General features: G+C 39.1%; 2 protein-coding genes across 6 annotated transcripts in view; one reads left to right on the top strand and one right to left on the bottom strand.

The window, feature by feature from the left end:
- Nucleotides 1-21,374, bottom strand: part of LOC103042233 (tripartite motif-containing protein 16-like) — a 92,925-nt gene that overhangs the window by 7,776 nt on the left and 63,775 nt on the right. Inside the window, exons 1-5 of one of the 2 annotated variants that reach the window (XM_049479049.1) lie at nucleotides 6,133-6,876; nucleotides 5,795-5,890; nucleotides 5,535-5,645; nucleotides 5,151-5,322; nucleotides 4,648-4,707 (exon numbers count right to left, since the gene is read on the bottom strand). The exons of the other annotated variant lie outside the window; for it this stretch is intronic. Coding sequence (XP_049335006.1) covers nucleotides 4,648-4,707; nucleotides 5,151-5,322; nucleotides 5,535-5,645; nucleotides 5,795-5,890; nucleotides 6,133-6,723 — 1,030 coding nt within the window. The 5' untranslated portion in view covers nucleotides 6,724-6,876. Of the gene's footprint in view, nucleotides 1-4,647; nucleotides 4,708-5,150; nucleotides 5,323-5,534; nucleotides 5,646-5,794; nucleotides 5,891-6,132; nucleotides 6,877-21,374 lie in introns of those variants that run through there. 2 annotated transcript variants of the gene reach the window in all.
- Nucleotides 1-21,374, top strand: part of smyd2b (SET and MYND domain containing 2b) — a 130,851-nt gene that overhangs the window by 53,265 nt on the left and 56,212 nt on the right. The gene's annotated exons all lie outside the window — the stretch shown is intronic.

Raw genomic sequence — 21,374 nt, 5'->3', positions numbered from 1 at the left:
TGTGTGTGTGTGTGTGTGTATTATGGTTGTGTGTGTGTGTGTGTATTATGGTTGTGTGTGTGTGTGTATTATAGTTGTGTGTGTGTGTGTATTATAGTTGTGTGTGTGTTATGGTGTGTGTGTGTGTTATGGTTGTGTGTGTATTATGATTGTGTGTGTGTTATGCTTGTGTGTGTGTGTGTGTGTATTATAGTTGTGTGTGTGTGTAGTATGGTGTGTGTGTGTGTGTGTATTATAGTTGTGTGTGTATTATGGGTTGTGTGTGTGTGTGTGTATTATGTGTGTATTGTGTGTGTGCGTGCGTGTGTGTGTGTATTATGGTTGTGTATGTGTGCGTGTGTGTGTGTATTATGGTTTTGTGTGTGTGTGTATGTGTATTGTGTGTGTGTTTGTGTGTGTGCGTGTGTGTGTGTATTGTGTGTGTGTGTTTGGTTGTGTGTATGTGTGTGTGTTTGTGTGTATTGTGTGTGTGTGTATTATGATTGTGTGTGTGTGTGTGTGTGTATTATGGTTGTGTGTGTATTATGGTTGTGTGTGTGTGTGTGTATTATGGTTGTGTGTGTGTGTGTGTGTGTATTATGGTTGTGTGTGTGTGTGTTTGTGTGTGTGTGTTATGATTGTGTGTGTGTGTGTATTATGGTTGTGTGTGTGTGTATTGTGTGTGTGTGTGTTTGTGTGTGTGTGTTATGATTGTGTGTGTGTGTGTATTATGGTTGTGTGTGTGTGTATTGTGTGTGTATTGTGTGTGTATTGTGTGTGTGCGTTATGATTGTGTGTGTGTGTGTGTGTGTATTATGGTTGTGTGTGTATTGTGTGTGTGTATTGTGTGTGTGTGTGCGTGTGTTATGATTGTGTGTGTGTGTCTGTGTGTAATATGGTTGTGTGTGTGTGTGTGTATTATGGTTGTGTGTGTGTGTATATCGCCCGCACCTGCGCGCAATTCAGACTCCTATGTCGTCACTCACACTCGCCGAGGCGTCAGCTGTTGTGTGAAGACCTAACTCGGGTAAAGACCTGCGAGTCTACCTGCGCGAGTCCACCGAGCAAGGCCACCGACAAGGCAGCCCGTCCCACTGCCTCACAAAATGTGCTCGCATCACATTCCTGTCATCTCCGGTACGTACAGAAGGCGTAAAAACACACACAGGCGCCAGGACCATACTAACCTGCGTCCTCTTAAGCAAACCACGCCCACTAATACCTCATTCACTGTTGGGCTGTGGAACTGCCAGTCGGCGGTTAATAAAGCAGATTTCATCGCCTCTTATGCAAATCATCTCTCACTACAACTGCTGGCTCTGACTGAAACCTGGATTAAACCTGAAAACACTGTTACTCCGGCGGCTCTTTCAAATAATTATTCCTTCACCCATACTTCTCGTCTCTCAGGACGAGGAGGTGGAACTGGCCTATTGCTCGCGAATGGCTTAAAATACACTCCACTATTACCTGCAAACTCATACAACTCATTCGAGTATCATGCCACACTGGTTAATACGCCATCAAAACTTACTGTCGTTGTCATCTACCGTCCTCCTGGACAAATGGGCGAGTTCACATATGAACTTGACATGCTACTGTCTTCTATCCCCGAGCAAGATTGCCCCATGCTCATTATAGGGGATATGAACATCCATCATGACAGTACCAGCTTCACAGACTTCTCATCCCTTATGCAGTCTTTCGATCTGGAGCAGGTGCCCCGCCCCCCAACACATAAAGCTGGCAAACATCTAGACCTAATCTTCACTCGTAACTGTGACACCAACTCTTTAACTGTCACTCCTCTACACCTCTCAGACCACTTCTTCATGCAACTCAACGTTCGCATTTCGAAAAAACCCACAGCTACTCCTACTATGGTCTCGTTCCGCCGAAATCTTCGAGATCTCCCAGCAGACCAGTACTCCTCGCTGGTCACTGACAATATGCCTCCATTAGGCTCATTTTCATCACTCAATGTTAATGATGCCACTGATACTCTTTGCTCCACATTAAGCTCCTGTTTGGACGACCTCTGTCCTCCAACATCTCGAGCCATTAAACCAAGCAAACCGCAGCCATGGCTCAAAAATGACACGCTCAGGGAACTACGCTCCAAACTCAGAGCTGCTGAAAGAAAATGGCAAAAAAAGCAAAACCAGACAGACCTAAAAAACTACCAACTGCTCCTGGCTTCTTTTTCAGCCAGCCTCACTGCTGCTAAAGCTGAATTCTATCACAAAAAAATCAGCTCCCTCACAGACTCCCGGAAACTATTTGCTACATTCAAAACACTACTCAACCCTCCACCTCCTCCTCAGGCTACCTGCCTTACGGCTGAAGCACTTGCCTCATTCTTTACTGGGAAAGTGGCAGCTATCAGCAGCCAGTTTACTGATGCGACATGTAGCAGTCCTACATCATGCTCTGCTGCCCGGTATCCCTCTACCGAAGGCGTCGCTTTCTCCTCGTTCGCTCCTCTCACTGAGAACGAGACACTGGCTCTCCTAACGCGTAGCCGTCCTACTACGTGTCCACTTGACCCGATTCCTTCAGACCTTCTGCAAACCATCGCACCTGCAATCATTCCGGCTATCACTCACACCATCAATGCCTCTTTAACATCTGGTGTGTTCCCGACTGCTTTTAAACAAGCACAGGTCACACCACTACTTAAAAAGCCTTCTCTCAACCCCGCCCAGGTTGATAACTACAGACCGGTCTCATTACTGCCTTTTCTTTCTAAAACATTAGAAAGAGCAGCTCTCAATCAAATCTCTGGCTTCCTCACCCAAAATGACCTCCTGGACCAGAACCAAACTGGTTTCAAGAAAGGGCACTCTACTGAGACGGCTCTGTTGTCTGTGACAGAAGCGTTGAAAACTGCTAGAGCTGCAGGTCAGTCCTCAGTGCTCATTCTGCTGGACCTCTCGGCTGCTTTCGACACAGTCAACCATGACTTCCTCCTAACTATACTCTCGAACATGGGGATCTCAGACAATGCGCTGTCATGGTTCAGATCGTACCTCACTGGGCGCTCGTTCAGGGTGTCATGGCAAGGACGGCTGTCCCCAGCCCACTCGTTATCCACTGGGGTTCCCCAGGGTTCGGTACTGGGACCTCTTCTCTTCTCAATCACATGCTTTTTCCTACCACTGCTTTGCTGACGACACTCAGCTATACCTGTCGTTCTCACCAGATGATCACTCAATCTCTGCACGAATATCACAGTGTCTCTCAGACATATCCGCATGGATGAAGGAACATCACCTCCAACTAAACCTCTCAAAGACTGAACTTCTGGTCATACCAGCAAAACCTTCTATTCAACACAACTTTGCCATAACCATCGACTCTCTCTCTCTCTCACCGACAAAGGTTGCTAGGAACCTGGGTGTCATGGTTGATGACCAGCTTCTCTTCACGCACCATGTGGCCTCAGTTGCTCGATCCTGCCGCTTTGCGCTTTACAACATCAGAAAAATTCGACCGTTTCTGACGCAACAGGCCACCCAACTCCTGGTACAAGCTGTGGTAATCTCACGCCTCGACTACTGCAATGCCGTACTAACTGGCCTCCCGGCCTGCGTAGTAAAACCACTACAGATGATTCAGAATGCAGCAGCACGTCTGGTCTTCAACCAACCAAAACAGGCACATGTCACTCCGCTGCTCATTGAGCTCCACTGGCTACCGGTTGATGCTCGCATCAAATTCAAAGCTCTTACAATCGCCTACAAGGTGATGACAGAACAGGCTCCTTCCTACCTGCACTCGCTCCTGAAGGCTTACGCTACCTCCCGGCCGCTGCGCTCCTCCAATGAACGTCGCCTCGCTTTGCCAAACATTCACACAAAGCAATCCAGACTGTTCTCATACAGAGTTCCCCAATGGTGGAACAAACTACCTTCCACTACCAGATCAGGAGAATCTCTCACTATCTTTAATAAACTCCTGAAGACAGAGCTCTTCAAAGAGCACTTACTCTCCTAACACCTCTAACAAACTAACTAATTCTAACCCCATCTCCTTCTTCCTCTTCTCTACTCCTCTATCCCATTATTTCCCTCTGACCTCCTTAAGGCCCTATCTATAGATGTTTTATTCTATTATTTTTGTACTATTGTTCTATTATTTGCACTTCAATATTGTAAGTCACTTTGGACAAAAGCGTCTGCCAAACGTAATGTAATGTAATGTATTGTGTGTGTGTGTGTGTTATGATTGTGTGTGTGTGTTATGATTATGTGCGTGTGTGTGTGTGTGTATTATGGTTGTGTGTGTGTGTGTGTGTGTGTGTGTGTGTGTATTATGGTTGTGTGTGTGCGTGTGTGTCTGTATTGTGTGTGTGCGTGCGTGTGTGTGTGTATTATGGTTGTGTATGTGTGCGTGTGTGTGTGTGTATTATGGTTTTGTGTGTGTGTGTGTGTATGTGTATTGTGTGTGTGTGTGTGGTTGTGTGTGTGTGTGTGTGTGTGTGTATGTGTATTGTGTGTGTATGTGTGTGTGTGTGTGTATGTGTGTATATTGTGTGTGTGTGTGTATGTGTGTGTATTGTGTGTGTGTGTGTGTGTGTGTATTGTGTGTGTGTGTGTGTATTGTGTGTGTGTGTGTGTGTGTGTGTATTGTGTGTGTGTGTGTGTATGTGTGTGTGTGTGTACATACAGTGTAGAAAGTCTGCTCTGTTTTTTGGTTCTGGGGGTAAAATGGTTTGAGCTGCTGCAGCTGTGGAGAAAAAAATCAAATAAAAAGAGATTCAGTTCTTTTAATAAACAATAATCAGCTTTATAATTATATCATATTCTGAATAAAGAGTCTGAGTGATAAATTACATCTTTCTCTGACTGATAAAGACAGAAAACTGAAACACTGACTGACTGACCTTCACCTCTAGATTCACTCTCTGAATTAAGATTATTTAAATTCTAAAACCTTCTTTTTTAAAGTTCTTAAAGTTTTTATTTATTTTAACTAAAGTTCTTCTGTCTCATCTTTAAATGATACAGATTTTATTTTATTTAAATATCCAATAGAAATCATCAGTCAGAGTAACAGAGTAATATTAGATCATTTCTGTGTAAATTATTAAATCTTATATCTCACTTTTCCTCTTTCTGATTAATTAAAGATCTTCATGATTATTCTTCACAGCAGGAAGCTCCTCTTACCCTGTGCAGAGATTTTACTGAACTCCTTCCTGCAGAATTCCTCCAGTCGCTCTTTCAAATCAGAGAGAGATTTCCTCACTCCATCAAATGAGAGATGATGATGATGATGATGATGGACAGTGATGCTGGGTGAATCTTTATCTCCAGGAGAGACACTCACAGACTGGAATCTCTACAGAGGAGGATAAACACAGTGCAGAAAGATAAAGATGGAGAAGAGTGCTGCTGTTCTTTATGTTTAAATGACTAATCTGTAGTTCTATTAGATATTATTATAATATTGATTAATTGATCTGTCAGATCATTTATTAAACTTTATGAGGAGGAGTGTGAGAATGTTTCTGAGGATCAGGTGTTTCTGTAGATCAGATCAGTGTTTGTTACCTGGAGGAAGTGGATGTGATCTTCTGTGTGTGAAAGCTGCTCCAGCTCAGTGTTTCTCCTCTTTAGATCAGTGATCTCCTGCTCCAGCTGCTCCAGGAGTTCTGCAGAGAGCTGTAATAACACACACAGACAGATAGACAGATAGACAGATAGATAGATAGATAGATAGATAGATAGATAGATAGATAGATAGATAGATAGATAGATAGATAGAGTAAATGATTAATGGATGTCACTGTTCATCTCTGTTCACTACTCACTTTAACATTTTTCACAGTCTGTTTCACGTCCTGCAGCTTCTTCTGTTTCTCCTGGATTCTCTGCTGGAATTTATTCTGTATCTTCTTTATCTGACTCTGAGGAGAAAGAATTTAAATTCTGGTTTAAATGAAGAGCAGCTGAAGAGTTCAGGTTCACTCTTGATCTACAGCTCTGATATTTCAGCACAATAAAGCTGAAAGATGGGCGTTGGCTGATCAAAGGTATGCTGACTGGTTTGACTGAAGGAAATAACAACCGGTTCATTTAACACTTTCCTATCCAACACTTTTAATCCATTTTAACATCATTCTGAATATAAAGGGTTTAAACTTCTCACCTGCTTCTCTTTCCTTTCTGCTACAGCTGCAACTGTACTGTGACCCATGTGTTCATCCATCGTACATAAATAACAGATAAACTGTTGATCAGTGCGACAGTAGATCTCGATCAGTTTATCATGCTGAGAGCAGATCTTCTCCTGTAGTCGTGTGGACGCTTTCACCAGCTTGTGTTTGATTAAAGCTGGAATTTCCAGGTGAGGTTTAAGATGAGTTTCACAGAGAGACGCTACACACACCAAACAGGACTTGATGGCTTTGAGTTTGCTCCCAGTACAGAAATCACACTCCACATCTCCAGCTCCAGCGTAACAGTGAGCAGGAGAAGCAGCTCGGACTTCTGTCTTCTTCAGTTTCTCCACCACTTCAGCCAGCATGTTGTTTCTGCGTAGAACAGGCCTCGGAGTGAACGTCTCTCTGCACTGGGGGCAGCTGTAGACCCCCCTCTGATCCTCCTGATCCCAGCAGCCATTAATACACACCATACAGTAACTGTGTCCACAAGAAGTAGTTACAGGATCCTTCAGTAGATCCAGACAGACTGAACAGCTGAACTGATCCTGATTTACTGAAATACTGGCCTCTGCCATCTTACTGCTCTCACAGACTGAGAGAGAGGCACGATCTGATTTCCTCGGGTTGCTGTTGTTCCTGGAACAACGTGAATAAAGTGGATCCAGGACCGACAACCCTCACATCCAATCAGATTTAGCGTCTCTCAGTGACGTCATTATAAGCGCGACTGCCCAAAAAGACCGCGAGGAGATTAAAAAAAAAAAAAAAAGACCGCGAGGAGATTCAAACACCAGTAATTGCTGTACCCCATTGTGCATACAGGCTGTGCAGTGTGGAGAAAGGTAAGATATCTCCTGTATCTCCTCTAATCTGTGTTGATACTGTTTTAACTCAACTAAAGTCTGGCTCTTAGGCTCTTTTTTATGGATGCATATTTGAAAGTTAGAGCCCACACCAGAGCCCTTTTTGGGAAAATGTTTTAAGCACGAGCTAGCTAGATTATCTAGGTTTACATGCTAACTACATGCTAATGTATTTAGCTAGCTAGTTTACATTTTAAAGACTGGTGAATTCAATGGACCTTAGGATTTAACACTTGTTTTAATTATATGAATATCTACAACTTAGCTGGCTTATGTTAGTTAGCTAGATAATGTTAGTTAGCTAGATATGTTAGTTGGATAAGTAAGTTACTGTATTACTTTGCTAGCTAGTTAGTTAGCTAGTTAGGTTGGGTAGTTATCTATCTACCTAGTTAATTACTTACTGTATTAGTTAGTTAGCTAGTTAGGTTGGGTAGTTATCTATCTACCTAGTTAATTACTTACTGTATTAGTTAGTTAGCTAGTTAGGTTGGGTAGTTATCTATCTACCTAGTTAATTACTTACTGTATTAGTTAGTTAGCTAGTTAGGTTAGGTAGTTATCTATCTACCTAGTTAATTACTTACTGTATTAGTTAGTTAGCTAGTTAGGTTAGGTAGTTATCTTTCTACCTAGTTAATTACTTACTGTATTTGTTAGCCAGCTAATTTGTCAGTTAGCTATTTAGGTTAGGTAACTTAGTTAGCTAGCTACTTAGTTAATTACTTACTTTATTAGTTAGCCAGCTAATGTTTAGTTAGCTAGTTAGGTTAGGTAGTGTTGTAGAAAAGAAAATGTGAGGTGGGCTACCCCCACCTCTCGTCCGGGGTACAACTCCCCTGCGTGTTCGTTTGATAGAGACAGTCAGACAGTGGAGTGAAGTTGAAAGCAAACCAAGTATTTATTACAAACTGAATATTCAGGAGAACTAACACATGAAAGACCGTCTAACAGCCACCCAGCATAAGTTCTGACCCCCCTCCTGATCTGACTCCACGTTTATACCCCAAAATGACGTAAGCCTGTTGATGAGGCGTTACTAACGATTAGCTCATGTTAATATGCATAATTTCACGTGTTAGTACTCAAGTTTCACGTGTCTGACCGGACCACTAATGTTTGGCCTTGACTGTGTTCTTCCAGAATGAAACATCGTGGCACTATCTGTGTGAGTGCGTCACCCCCCGCTTTGAAGCAGAGGTTTTTTAGGGAGGCACTCACTCATCCAAAGGCTGCTTTGATCTAATAGCCTTTTTTGTAGCAAATTTAGCCCCGTACCAGTCAAATTGATGACCGTTAGTTAGGGTCATGCAGTAAACAAAAAATACTTCAAGCCTGAGCTACATCTCATATGTTATATGTTAATGTGTTAGTAAATGTATCATGTGGGTTAATTTGTCATATAATAGAGTCTGTGTTAGTCACATGCCTGATAAAGAATATATTGTGATTATTGGTTAATCTTTTATATAAATGCGTGTAAAATACACTGTGAGTAATACAAATGATCAAATACGATGTGAGTATTGGTTATGCATATAGAATACAAGGTTTCACACAATGATTATGTAATTACAGATACTAAGATAAGTAATCATAATTGAAAGATATTTGTCAATACACTCAAGGTAAAATAAACAGTTACTCTTCAATTCTCCCTTTTGACGTATCAACCAGATACGTCAACACATCGTACTTCCTCCAAATATGTATATTCACATATGTTCAACCCTTGATCAACATGTGAGTGAACATTTTACATTTAACGGTGGGAGCGAAAACCTGTTCTGGCAGCCTTCCAACCAATTTTTGACAGGAAAAATTCTCCCACAGCCCCTCTGCCACCAGGCGGCTAATAATTCGAACTCTATCAAAGGAGGAAGTGACATCACTGCCTTAAAGTCATCCCCAAGACTGGTTAGTTTCCAGCATTTCCTCTTGCTCTTCCTCACACTCCAGTATAGGCCGATCCCCCCCATTATTTATCTATTGTGTTTGTTTGTGGCCTCGTCGGTGTCGATGGTCGGTGTATCTGTAACTCTAACTTTGATCCATCCGACAGGGTCGTTACCATTTACATCCACCCCGACCCCTATAAAAAATGCCGAAGATTTTTCCCCCTTGGATCGGATTGCCACTGTAATGCAATGGATATCAGATTATTTATCGCACCATTATCCCTTTGTATGTTAAGTTTATTTCATTTCTCCCGCTCACGAGTCGCCCAGCGTTCGCTTGTATCCCAATTGACATGTGTCGACCTAATTACGTGTTCCCACTTGTTACAAGGTCTGGCTTTATAAGCTGCTTGGTCGGTGTTATTGGTGATTCTCATGAATCTGCAGGGAACATGTCCATTACAATTTTTAAAATCAGTACTTAATTCACAAAAACTCTGATATTGTGTGTAAAGCAAATAGGTAGTACTGTATGGATCAATTGTTCATATAAAATTATTTTTATACAAATTAAATAAAAAATATATGGAAATTCTCATTACCGTTATGTGTCCGTACCCCTTCTTTCTAATTTTAAGTTAAACCATATTAAAAGTACTAAGCATATCGAATCAATAAAATAGATTAAAGTCATTTAAAATATCAACATTTATACATAATATAAATATTTTTTGTGTTGAACCAAAAATGTACTTGATTTTAAACAAAATAACTGTGACCGAACAATTTTTCTCATTACCGTTTCATGATTTTACCCCCCTAAAAAAATTACACTGTGCCTTTAAATTGATCAGCTATCCCATGATGCATTACTTCAGAGACAAGCTTCAAAATGGAGATAAGGTCAGTTGGTCACTATTCTCTCCCTTTGAGAAATCTGTGTTAATATTGCTAAAACTGTCCTCAGTTACACTGTGTATTATCATTACCGTTATGGTTTAATACTCATTACTTTTAAAAATATAAAAATAAATTATTTCATGAATATTATCACAATATAAGGCTTTTACAGCTGGCAAAGTTATAGGTTGTTAACATATTAGCATTTTAAGTTATTTGTGAAATTAGCTAAGAGCATCTCATTACCGTTTAATTGTGTTCTCATTACCGTTATGGATCTAAAATGTTAATTGTTTTAAATGTTTCACATCTTATCATAACTTTTCTTCATTTTACTATAGTATACCCCTCACCTGTTGTCCACATGAGTTTTTGATCAAACATATTCTAAAATAATTTCCATTAATTAAAAAAAATTAAAAGATATTTTACAAATGTTGTATGTTGTATAAATAAATAAATAAAAAAGATCAAAGTAATTGTCAAGGACTGCTGTTAAGTTGATGGGATTTGTTGTGGAAATATGAAATTAATCATCAAAAAATGTTTTGAACCGTTGATCTAGCTTCGTCATTTACTGTAACGGTAATGAGAATTATTCTGGATCATATAAGATTCAAATGATAATAAAATTCTATTTAAAAAAAAAATATGAAAAAATAAACAATATAGTAAAATGCACATTCTATTTTAGCTTCTCAACTTGAAAAAAAAATAATGTTGCAATGAGGTGAAAAACTTTTTTATGTTAATGTGAAGGTCTTCGTGAGAATCACCCTTATGGTTACACTTAAGATTATCATCACGGGACCAACACAAGTACACCGCTTCCCCCTTGGACCCCTGCTTACCACAAGTAACCACGTCGCAGAAGTTCACTGTCCATATGGTCATCTCACCCCAATAATAGTCTAATTCTATACCTCCCCAGCGCCTGATGCATTTTGAGTTAGGCTGATTGATGGTTGAACGTTTGGTTCTATTAAGCCGTGTGGGCTGGTCTTTAGCTGTTGCGTTTGTCGGGTGTACGGTTGCTGATGTGTTTACAATTGTTCCCTCTACCGTTGTTAGTTGTTCTTGTTTTGAGACAATAGTCAGTGTTATTATCATTATACCCATGAGGGCAACTGTTATTATTATCTGGAGCCATATTGGAATAACCAGAGGAAATGCTGGTTGGTTATAGTGTCCGTACTTTGACCTGTCCCACCCTCTTTTTCCGTACCATGTCATTATTAAACCATAAAATGTGTTTTCCCTCTAAGTGTCCCACTATTTAGTAAACTCGTTATCTATAGCTCTATATGTGTAAGTGTTAAGGTTACAGAGTGTATAATTTTTTTTTTTTTACAATTTTTCAAGAGTCTTTCGGCCACCTGTAAAGGAAAGCAATGTTCAGTACAACCTGTAAAGAAAAAATAATGTGTTCCCCCCCTAATTTAGCAAATCACAGTTTATAACCCTATATGTGTAAATGTTAAAGTTGCAATGCGTGTAGTTCTCTTCTTCTTTCTTCTAGCTTCAGGATTCTGAAGGCAGACTACCTCAGCCCCACGTACGAAGAGCTTTATTCTGGCTCTTGATGTCTGCAATATCAGTGAATGAAAAGTATGAGTTGGTGTGTGATAAGACTATGTGTGTTTTTAATGAGATGTGTTAAGAGTCTCTGTATGTAGTGTACTTTGACGCAATCGAAACGTTGCTGAATGAGTCACTCCCTCAATTCCGCTCCTCAGTCACAGCCAGGCTGTGTGCTGCTGCTGCTGTGCTCTGAGAAATCTTTTCTCTGCTGTGGCCAGGCCAGGCCCGTGCTGCGGGGGCTCTGCTACCCCTCCTTCCTGCTGCGGGCCTCCATCTGAGTCAGACGATTCAGCTGTTGTTTTCACCTCTCCCTCTGGCTCTCTAAGCGATCTCTGTTGTTGCACAGCTGTAGAACCCTCGCCTGTCAGTTGATCTGCATACGTTGTTCTCTCAGTCACCTGGAAAGGCCCAATCCAGCCATGCTCATTCCCCTTTCGTGCGTAATGGCGGAGGAACCCTCACTCTGTGTCTGGACTGGTCCACCTTTGCACCATGTTCTCCTTCTCCCCCTGTGTAAACAGATCTGAAACGAGACTTTTGTATTCGTTATAATCATGTTTAAGGTTCTCTATTCATTTTGGAAGTCTTTTAAGGGGTCCTCCGTGTCTCCTTCCTGCAAGTTAAAATACATGGTTAAAATACATTTATCACACTTAACTTGAGCTCTAATTTCCCCTTGGAAGTTAATTATTTCATATTAAAATTTTGTCTGTGCACAGATTTCAGCCCAATTTTTGTTTTCTTACCTTCTTCAGTTGTCTTTCAGTTATATTCACTCATGAGTTTTACTGTCAAAAGTGCTTTCATCCGTAACATTTAGTCATTTCTTTAAATCCCTAACTTTTAGGAATTTTCAATTTTAAATTGCAACATTTAATTATCATCACCATTAATTACTGGCTTTTAGCCTCCTTTTGTTCACATTCCTTTTCCTTTTAGTGTAACTGCTCCCCTGTGGCTCTGTTATATCCAAATTAGATCTTACGAACACTACTAATGTTCACCACCCAGTTTACCACTAGACACACACTATTTCTCGTGCATGCACACACTCACAAACTCAAACACTTCAAAAACACACCTCAACTCTGCAGTATCATCGTACAGACCATATTTTACTGCTTCACAGCCCAAAGCTGCTGCTTTAAACGCACCTGCTGTTAAACCTACCCCTGAAAGCTTCCTGTAGATCTTCTATTATATTGGTAATACTTTATAGATAATAAATAAGGAACAAACATTTGGAAATATATCTGAATCATGTTTATTATTATTGCTCCATGCAAAGTTTTAATGATCAGCTGCACTATTCTCCCATTCATCTCCACACTGATTGATAGAATATCAGGGCCCAAAGTTTTAAACTCAGCACAAACTACACACAATGTGGCTTCTGTCTCAGGAATGGTTCCATATTGATGTATTGGGCTTTCTTGGGTTACTTTTGCTTGGACTTTAGAATCACCGCTTGTGGCTATATTATTTTACCTGCCACTTTTAATTTTCTGCGGCATGCTATTTTATTAAGAAATTATGTTTCTGACTTTATTCAGTTCCCAAGATTTTTATAAAGCCTTGATTTCTAGATAAGAATAGAAGTGCTTTAAGAATTGGGATAAGTGCACCGTGATTATTTTTCTCTGTATCAATCTTTCCATTACAGAGAATAATATTAGCAATATCAATAAACAATTTTATGCTTTGCTTTGTTCTTGTTATTTTAACAAATAAAATCCAAACAATGCTTTTCATTTACTGATCAATATTTTCAATATGTATTTATGCATATACAATGCACAGCAGACTGCTTTTCACATTTATCAACAATACATCTATTTCCTTAAACAATTTATCAAGCCTCACACATTGTTTTTCTTGAATAGTGAAAGTTTAATTTTGTGTCTACATTTCATATTTTAAAGTTAGGATTGAGTTTGTCTTAAAAGCTAAAACTTTTACAATATTGTTGAAAGTAATTGCTCATCTGCATAGAGGTTGTTTTAAAACCAAACTTTAAAAAGATAGACAAGCTAAAAGTTAAAAAAAAAATGCTCTATATTTATAAAATAATGATTGGTCAAAAATTTTAGTAATAGTGGTGAGGGATAAAAAGGTAATAGGTTTAAAAAAGATAAAAAGTATAAAATAATTATTGGGCAAATAATGGTGGTAATAATGATCATCTATTTACATATCCCCCTTTCTCTGAAACAGAATTTCTGTTTCAGAGAACTTAACGCAAAATTGCTTCACCCTGTCACTGTCCATTGGGCTGGTCTACCCCGTCCAGGCCTCCACTGACCCACACCCCATCACTTCATTCATCCACTCACTCTCCCCCTGGGTTGCGCGTCCCCTCCACGATGTTTTCTCCGTTTTCTGTTAAAATGCATGTGGTGGTCAGATCGAGACTGTGCCTGCCTTAGGTTGTCCCGTTATAGTACGTTGGGATCTTACCCGTCTTTGGCTAACCAGTAGGGGTGGGAATCGTTTACTATCTCACGATTCGATTCGATTCCGATTTTGGGGGCCACGATTCGATTCAAAATTGATTTTTGATTCAAAACGATTTGAATTATAAAAAATTCTGCTTCTGGCTTATGAATCTTATTGAAAAAAAACCCTCCATAATATACACTGGTCCTGGAGCAAGTAATGTGTTACAAAAACAATAAAATGTGCAGGAATGTGGGTCCTCAGTGACAGAGAAATCACTGGGATATCACAATGACGTTAATGAACAATAAATAAATAATAAATAACACTGCTTTATTACCAGGCTACTAGCGGTGGTGTGTAGGTGACGCTGCTGGGCTGATGTGATGATAGCAGTGGAGCGCTAAAGTTCAGGAGCAGCTGCTGATTAACTAGTTAACTTTAAGGTCGTTGTATTTCTTCAGAAAGGGGGCAGGAGGTGGAGAAATTAATTCATATTGTCCATTCCTTAATTCCTCTGTGATGAGGAGCTGAAATTAGCTCTGATTAGCTTATTGTTATTTTTCCATTCCGCCTTAAATGCTGCAGCCCGCTGCCACCTGTAGCGTTATTTAAGGTGGAACTGGAAAGTTAGCTAGTTAGCTAGCTAACAGTTACTGAAACTAACTACTAGCGATCTTTTTTATGCTTGTTATGAAGCATTCTGCCATAAAACATTGAAACTACACGTTAATCTAAGGTAATATAGTGCTTGTTCTGCCATCTTACCGGTGATTCTCAAACACCTACGCTCTGTGTGTGTCTGGAAGATCTCCGTTTGAAGGGACAAGCCCTATCCCCAGGGTTGCCAGGTCCAACAAAAATACCCAGCCCAAAATCAGTCTAAAACCCGCCCCTCAGAATCGATTTTGGGACATTTTAAATCGATTCTGAATCGTAGTAAATGAGAATCAAGATTCTTATGTGAATCGATTTTTTGGCACACCTCTACTAACCAGCCTATCCCACTGAACCACACACAGCGTAGCAGCACAGTTTTATCAACATTCAGTGCTGTAGTGTTCCTGCAGGGCATGGTTAGGGAGCGCAAACCCAGGTATGTCACACCGTCATAAACTCACACACTGGTGTTTACTGTGAAAGCCTGTGCAAGGCACCAAGTACCCATGGTTTATTATTCGTTATTATTGTATACATATTTTATTTAGTACCATCATTATCACCTTTTCTCTTCCACGTAAATTAGCTCAAATTATTTGCTTTGATGACACTGCTCTGGACTAGACCCAAAAGAGTGCATGTCAATGAATAATTATTCAGATTTGGCATCTGTACCTTAAAGGTGTACCACAAGGTTAAATTTTGGTCCAGTTTTATTTAATATATATATACATAAATTATAGTGCTGGCTCTGCTTCTCAGATTGCAAACTTTACCATTATGCAGATGAAACAATTTTATATTGCTTAGCTGATTTTGTTCATGCTACAGCCAGAAAATTATGCATTTGTTTTATAGGTGGCATTGTATAAGCATGAAAACCAAATTTATGCTGTTTTCCAGATCTCTTTCTAGTCTAATTTAATACCGTAAAGCAAAGAAAGTAAAGCAAGTTCTTCGTTGCAGAAAGTACAGCGTATTGAAAGCAAAATAGAAAGCTCAATTTTTTAATATATTTGATTATGTCCCCTTATCAGAAAGATACCCAATGCCCCGTAGCTTGAAATAGATGCAACACTGCGTTTCCTTTAAAAAATAATAATAAAAATAAAAATAAGGTCTTTCCTCACTGGTTTCTGAAATCTACTCTTGCTCGTAAGAGGATCAAAATATCAGCATAGACGGAGATGCATAAAACTTAGAGAAATTAGATATTACATCTATCTTATATAGATCTCATTCAGCCAGGATTGAACTGAGATCAGTCTGAATAAGAAACGAACAGTAAGATAATTGACTAAATCACCTGATAGAAAAAGCTGTGTTTGGAATGGCTCACTCCTTAACTCATTCACTATTCACTATGTAGCATTTTCTATTCATTGAACTGGTTAGTTAAGAATCAAATAATAAACCATGTTTATGTGGAATTCCTAGCATACATCTTCTGTACAATATCATTATAATATAATGTAATTAATAGGGAACTATATGGGGAAAAATGTACTGCTCAGTTTTTACAAAGCATGGCCAATCCAAATTGCTTAGTATTTCTGCAATAGGAAACGATTCCGACACAGCCACACACCTTTATTATTTTCATTATTAGATTTGCTTATAGAATATAGAGTTAGACATATGTCCCTGTTAGGTTAGGGCCCCCAAGATATAGTCCACTACCCAAAATTAAGCCAATTATTTTCCTCAATTCTGACTCCCCCTTTTCTTTTTCTTTTTTTTTCTTTTCTTTTTTATTTGTTTTTGCTAATCAACCCCATAATCCCTTTATTAAATTCTCTAAATTCTCTAATTATCTATCCAGTCACACACCTCTCTGACATTATTCAACAACTTAATTATTTATATTAACACTTCCCCAACCTTGCTTACATTAAAGTATACTTCACTCATGATTGGGTATTCACATTTTCATTTTAGAACTGTCCTATAACGTATGCATATGTATATTATATTATATTTCTATTTCACATTTGTCACTGTCGTAATAGACGTCATTGCACTTTACCCTGTTAATCATTTAATTATTTATGACCATTAATAACATCTACTGCACCGCTCCGTTTACAGATAGATCTTTACCTTGTATAGTTAGATTTTTTATATCCTTATATTTTCTTATATCTATATATATCTATCTACCCATACAAAAGCCTTTTCCCCCTGTTCACCTCTGTCCCCCATTTTCACTGTGTATTACTCTATTTCCCTACTGAACTGATGTTCTATTTTCTATGATATCTCACAAGTGTTAATTCACAAATAACCAACTTCTCAGTCTAAAACCAATAGGCTGAACCAACTCCACCTACTTCACCTTGGACTCCTCCCCTGCAGTGGGACTCATCCATTCCTATTTCGTTGACACACAAGAGTTCGTACACTCAACCAATCACACCGCGCACAGGAGCCCCGCTCACACACAGTTTCACACACTCCAACACATACGCACACACTTCTGTCTTACACACACTGTCTAATTCACTGCCACACACACATTCGTACCTCTGCCACACAAGATACACATTTTCTGTTTCTCTCACAGGAAAACTGGACACGCACACGTTCACACTCACAGGCACACTTTTAATCCCTGTAACAGACACTCGTAGACCCTTTTCTTTTTCTCTCTGTCAGTCGCACATACACAATCACAAAGCCAGACACACTCAGTCCCTGGAATAAGCACACATACACACGCATACTCTCTCACACTTATTGGCCACAGACTCACTTCCCTCAAACTTATAGTTTATACTGCTATGTATATCCCTTTCCATTTGTTTTCTTTTACCCCAGACAAGACACGAATAAGCCATGCACACAAGCAGTGGGTCGCTACCCACCCGCGAGATACCGCTCCCGGTCCGCCTTCGACTAAACCTAAGGACCCCCGTTCACACGTTTAAGCTACTCATTTATTTTAAACTAACACTCACGCGCTAATGAAGGTTTTCCATATGGTCCCAGTCACGCTTCTTAAAGCCCGCGACTTTCAACATGAAATGCCCCATATATTAACCCGATCTTTTGTCAATTATGTCTATCTGTATTAATAACAAATCATTAATCTATGGGAATACAGCCCCCTGCCTGGCAAGGCACACCTGTTATCCAATGCTAGAATTGTCATCATTTACATCTGCATTAAGAACAAATCCTTACAACCACCGTATCATACCAGAACTATTATTTATACAACTAGTAGAAGTTCATAATAGTTACAGCGCCTACTAATAAAACCAAATGTCTAGAGCAGCAACAGTATCTGCTCATATTATTATTATTAGTATTATATATTTTTATTTATTCATTTATTTACTTTTTATGATTTTGTTTTTTATTTGTTTGTTATTTTCTGAACCTCATGTATGTACTTTTTATGATATTTTATTTTATTTGTTTTTTATTTGTTTTGTTATTTCTTCCAGCCGAATAAAAATAGAGAAGTAGGTACACGTCTACCCGAACAGGGACAACATCTGTTCTTTTTAACCAAATTAAAATAGAGAAGTAGTGTACAGCGTCTACCCGAGCAGGGACAGCATCTGCTCTTTTTAATCGAATTAAAATAGAGAAGTAGGTACAGCGTCTACCCGAACAGGCACAGCATCTGCTCTTTTCAACCGAATTAAAATAGAGAAGTAGTGTACAGTGTCTACCCGAGCAGGGACAGCATCTGCTCTTTTTAACCGAATTAAAATAGAGAAGTAGTGTACTTCGTCTACCCGAGCAGGGACAGCATCTGCTCTTTTTAACCGAATTAAAATAGAGTTGAGTAGGTACAGCGTCTACTCTGGCTTGTTTACGAGCGGATCAATCTCGAGGTGAGCCTACACCTGGCCGTTATCCGAACATCTCGTCAGAAGCCGGGGGGACACGCCAGCGTCCAATCCTTAACCCTTGAGTAGGAACAGCATCTACTCTTTTTATAAACCCTTGAGTAGGAACAGCATCTACTCTTTTTATAAACCCTTGAGTAGGAACAGCATCTACTCTTTTTTATAAACCCTTGAGTAGGAACAGCATCTACTCTTTTTTATAAATAGCTTGGTATGCTTCCTGCTCTCCTCCGGACAGCAGCCAGAGCGCTGCTCCACTCAAATTTGAAATAGCCAATATGCAGAATTTGATTAAACAGGCTCTGCTTACCTGGTTTGTTAAGTTCGGCCGTGAGTGGATCAGTGCCGGATGCTGTCCTTCGTCAGACTCGTTCAGAGGTCGGGGTCACCAAATTGTTGTAGAAAAGAAAATGTGAGGTGGGCTACCCCCACCTCTCGTCCGGGGTACAACTCCCCTGCGTGTTCGTTTGATAGAGACAGTCAGACAGTGGAGTGAAGTTGAAAGCAAACCAAGTATTTATTACAAACTGAATATTCAGGAGAACTAACACATGAAAGACCGTCTAACAGCCACCCAGCATAAGTTCTGACCCCCCTCCTGATCTGACTCCACGTTTATACCCCAAAATGACGTAAGCCTGTTGATGAGGCGTTACTAACGATTAGCTCATGTTAACATGCATAATTTCACGTGTTAGTACTCAAGTTTCACGTGTCTGACCGGACCACTAATGTTTGGCCTTGACTGTGTTCTTCCAGAATGAAACATCGTGGCACTATCTGTGTGAGTGCGTCACCCCCCGCTTTGAAGCAGAGGTTTTTTAGGGAGGCACTCACTCATCCAAAGGCTGCTTTGATCTAATAGCCTTTTTTGTAGCAAATTTAGCCCCGTACCAGTCGAATTGATGACCGTTAGTTAGGGTCATGCAGTAAACAAAAAATACTTCAAGCCTGAGCTACATCTCATATGTTATATGTTAATGTGTTAGTAAATGTATCATGTGGGTTAATTTGTCATATAATAGAGTCTGTGTTAGTCACATGCCTGATAAAGAATATATTGTGATTATTGGTTAATCTTTTATATAAATGCGTGTAAAATACACTGTGAGTAATACAAATGATCAAATACGATGTGAGTATTGGTTATGCATATAGAATACAAGGTTTCACACAATGATTATGTAATTACAGATACTAAGATAAGTAATCATAATTGAAAGATATTTGTCAATACACTCAAGGTAAAATAAACAGTTACTCTTCAGTAGTTAGCTGTATATTTAGTTAATTACTTACTTTATTGGTTTGTTAGATACTTTGTTAGTTAGCTAGTTACTTGTCTATGGTAGTTAGCTATCTACTTAGTTTATTACTTACTTTCTTAGTTAGTTAGATAATTTGTTAGTTAGTTAGTAACTTGTCTACGGTAGTTAGCTATCAACTTAATTACTTATTTTATTAGTTAGGTAGCTACTTTGTTTGTTAATTAGATATGTAGTTAGCTATCTACTTAGTTAATTACTTACTTTATTAGTTAGTTAGATCATTTGTTAGTTAGCTAGTAATTTACTTGTCTAGGGTAGTTAGCTATCAACTTAGTTAATTACTTTATTAGTGAGGTTGCTACTTTGTTAGTTAGTTAGGTATGTAGTTACCTATCTAATTAGTTAATTACTTTAAGTTTGCTAGTTAGATAGTTAGTTAAATAATTTGTTAGTTAGCTAGTTAGGTATGTAGTTAGCTATCTACTTAGTAAATTAATTAATTTATTAGTAAGTTAGCTACTTAGTTAGTTAGATAGATAATTTGTTAGTTAGCTAGTAACTTACTTGACTACGCTAATTAGCAGCCTACTTAGTTTGCTACTTACTTAGTTAGCTAGCTACTTTGTAAGTTAGGTTATTTAGGTTAGTTAGTTAGCTATCTACTTACTTAGTTAACTACTTACTTTTTAAGTTAGCTAGCTACTTTGTTAGTTAGGTTAGTTAGTTAACTATCTGCTAACTTAGTTAGCTACGTTAATTACATACCTACTTTCTTAGTTTGCTACTTACTTTGTTAGTTATTTAGTTAGCATGCTTTACAATCTTGCCCTATTATGGAAAGGCTTTAAAGCTATCTTACTTGTTATATTAGTTTGTCACTTTAGGTTACATTTTCAAAGAATCCATCGTGCCCGTTGTTGAGCCAGGGCCATCGTGCATGTTGTTGAGCCAGGGCCATCGTGCATGTTGTTGAGCCAGGGCCATCGTGCATGTTGTTGAGCCAGGGCCATCGTGCATGTTGTTGAGCCAGGGCCATCGTGCATGTTGTTGAGCCAGGGCCATCGTGCATGTTGTTGAGCCAGGGCCATCGTGCATGTTGTTGAGCCAGGGCCATCGTGCATGTTGTTGAGCCAGGGCCATCGTGCATGTTGTTGAGCCAGGGCCATCTAAGAGATTATGACTGAAAAATGCTCTTCTTAAACCCAGGCATGAGTTAGTTGCAAACAAATTTACATTTATTTACACTTCACACAGTGTACCAGTTTTTTTGTGTTTTGGAGTTCTACGACTACTACTACTAATTTTAATTTTAATGCATGAGTCAGGGCAGCTTTTTATTTTCATATGTTAGCATGCGGTAGATCATAATGTTTATGGGACCATAGCTATAAATGTGCCACCTAAACAATTTGTTTAATAAACATTACACTTCTAATAATCCATTTACAGAAGAGACCTGCACTTGAGGATTATGGAGACTGACGGCCTTAGTCGTAAGTGCCAACATTTTTATCTTGTTACATTTGCAAAAGAGATGATGGATTTATTTGGCATTGATGTTTATTATCGTTAGTTTTAGATCAGTTTAAACTGATGACATCAAAACCACATTTGAACAACATCCTGGTTGGAAACATTGGGCCACACTGTGTTTCTGTGTTTTCATTAAAGTCCCTGTATGAGCCCAAATACATTCTTGATGAGGTAGGCACTGCTTATAGGAATGTTCAAGATGTGCCATTTTATTTCTCTGCAGAGTT

This window comes from Astyanax mexicanus, chromosome 1 (genome assembly GCF_023375975.1).
Source record: "Astyanax mexicanus isolate ESR-SI-001 chromosome 1, AstMex3_surface, whole genome shotgun sequence".
Classification (NCBI taxonomy): Eukaryota; Metazoa; Chordata; class Actinopteri; order Characiformes; family Acestrorhamphidae; genus Astyanax; species Astyanax mexicanus.
This window is presented reverse-complemented; position numbering and strand designations above follow the sequence as displayed.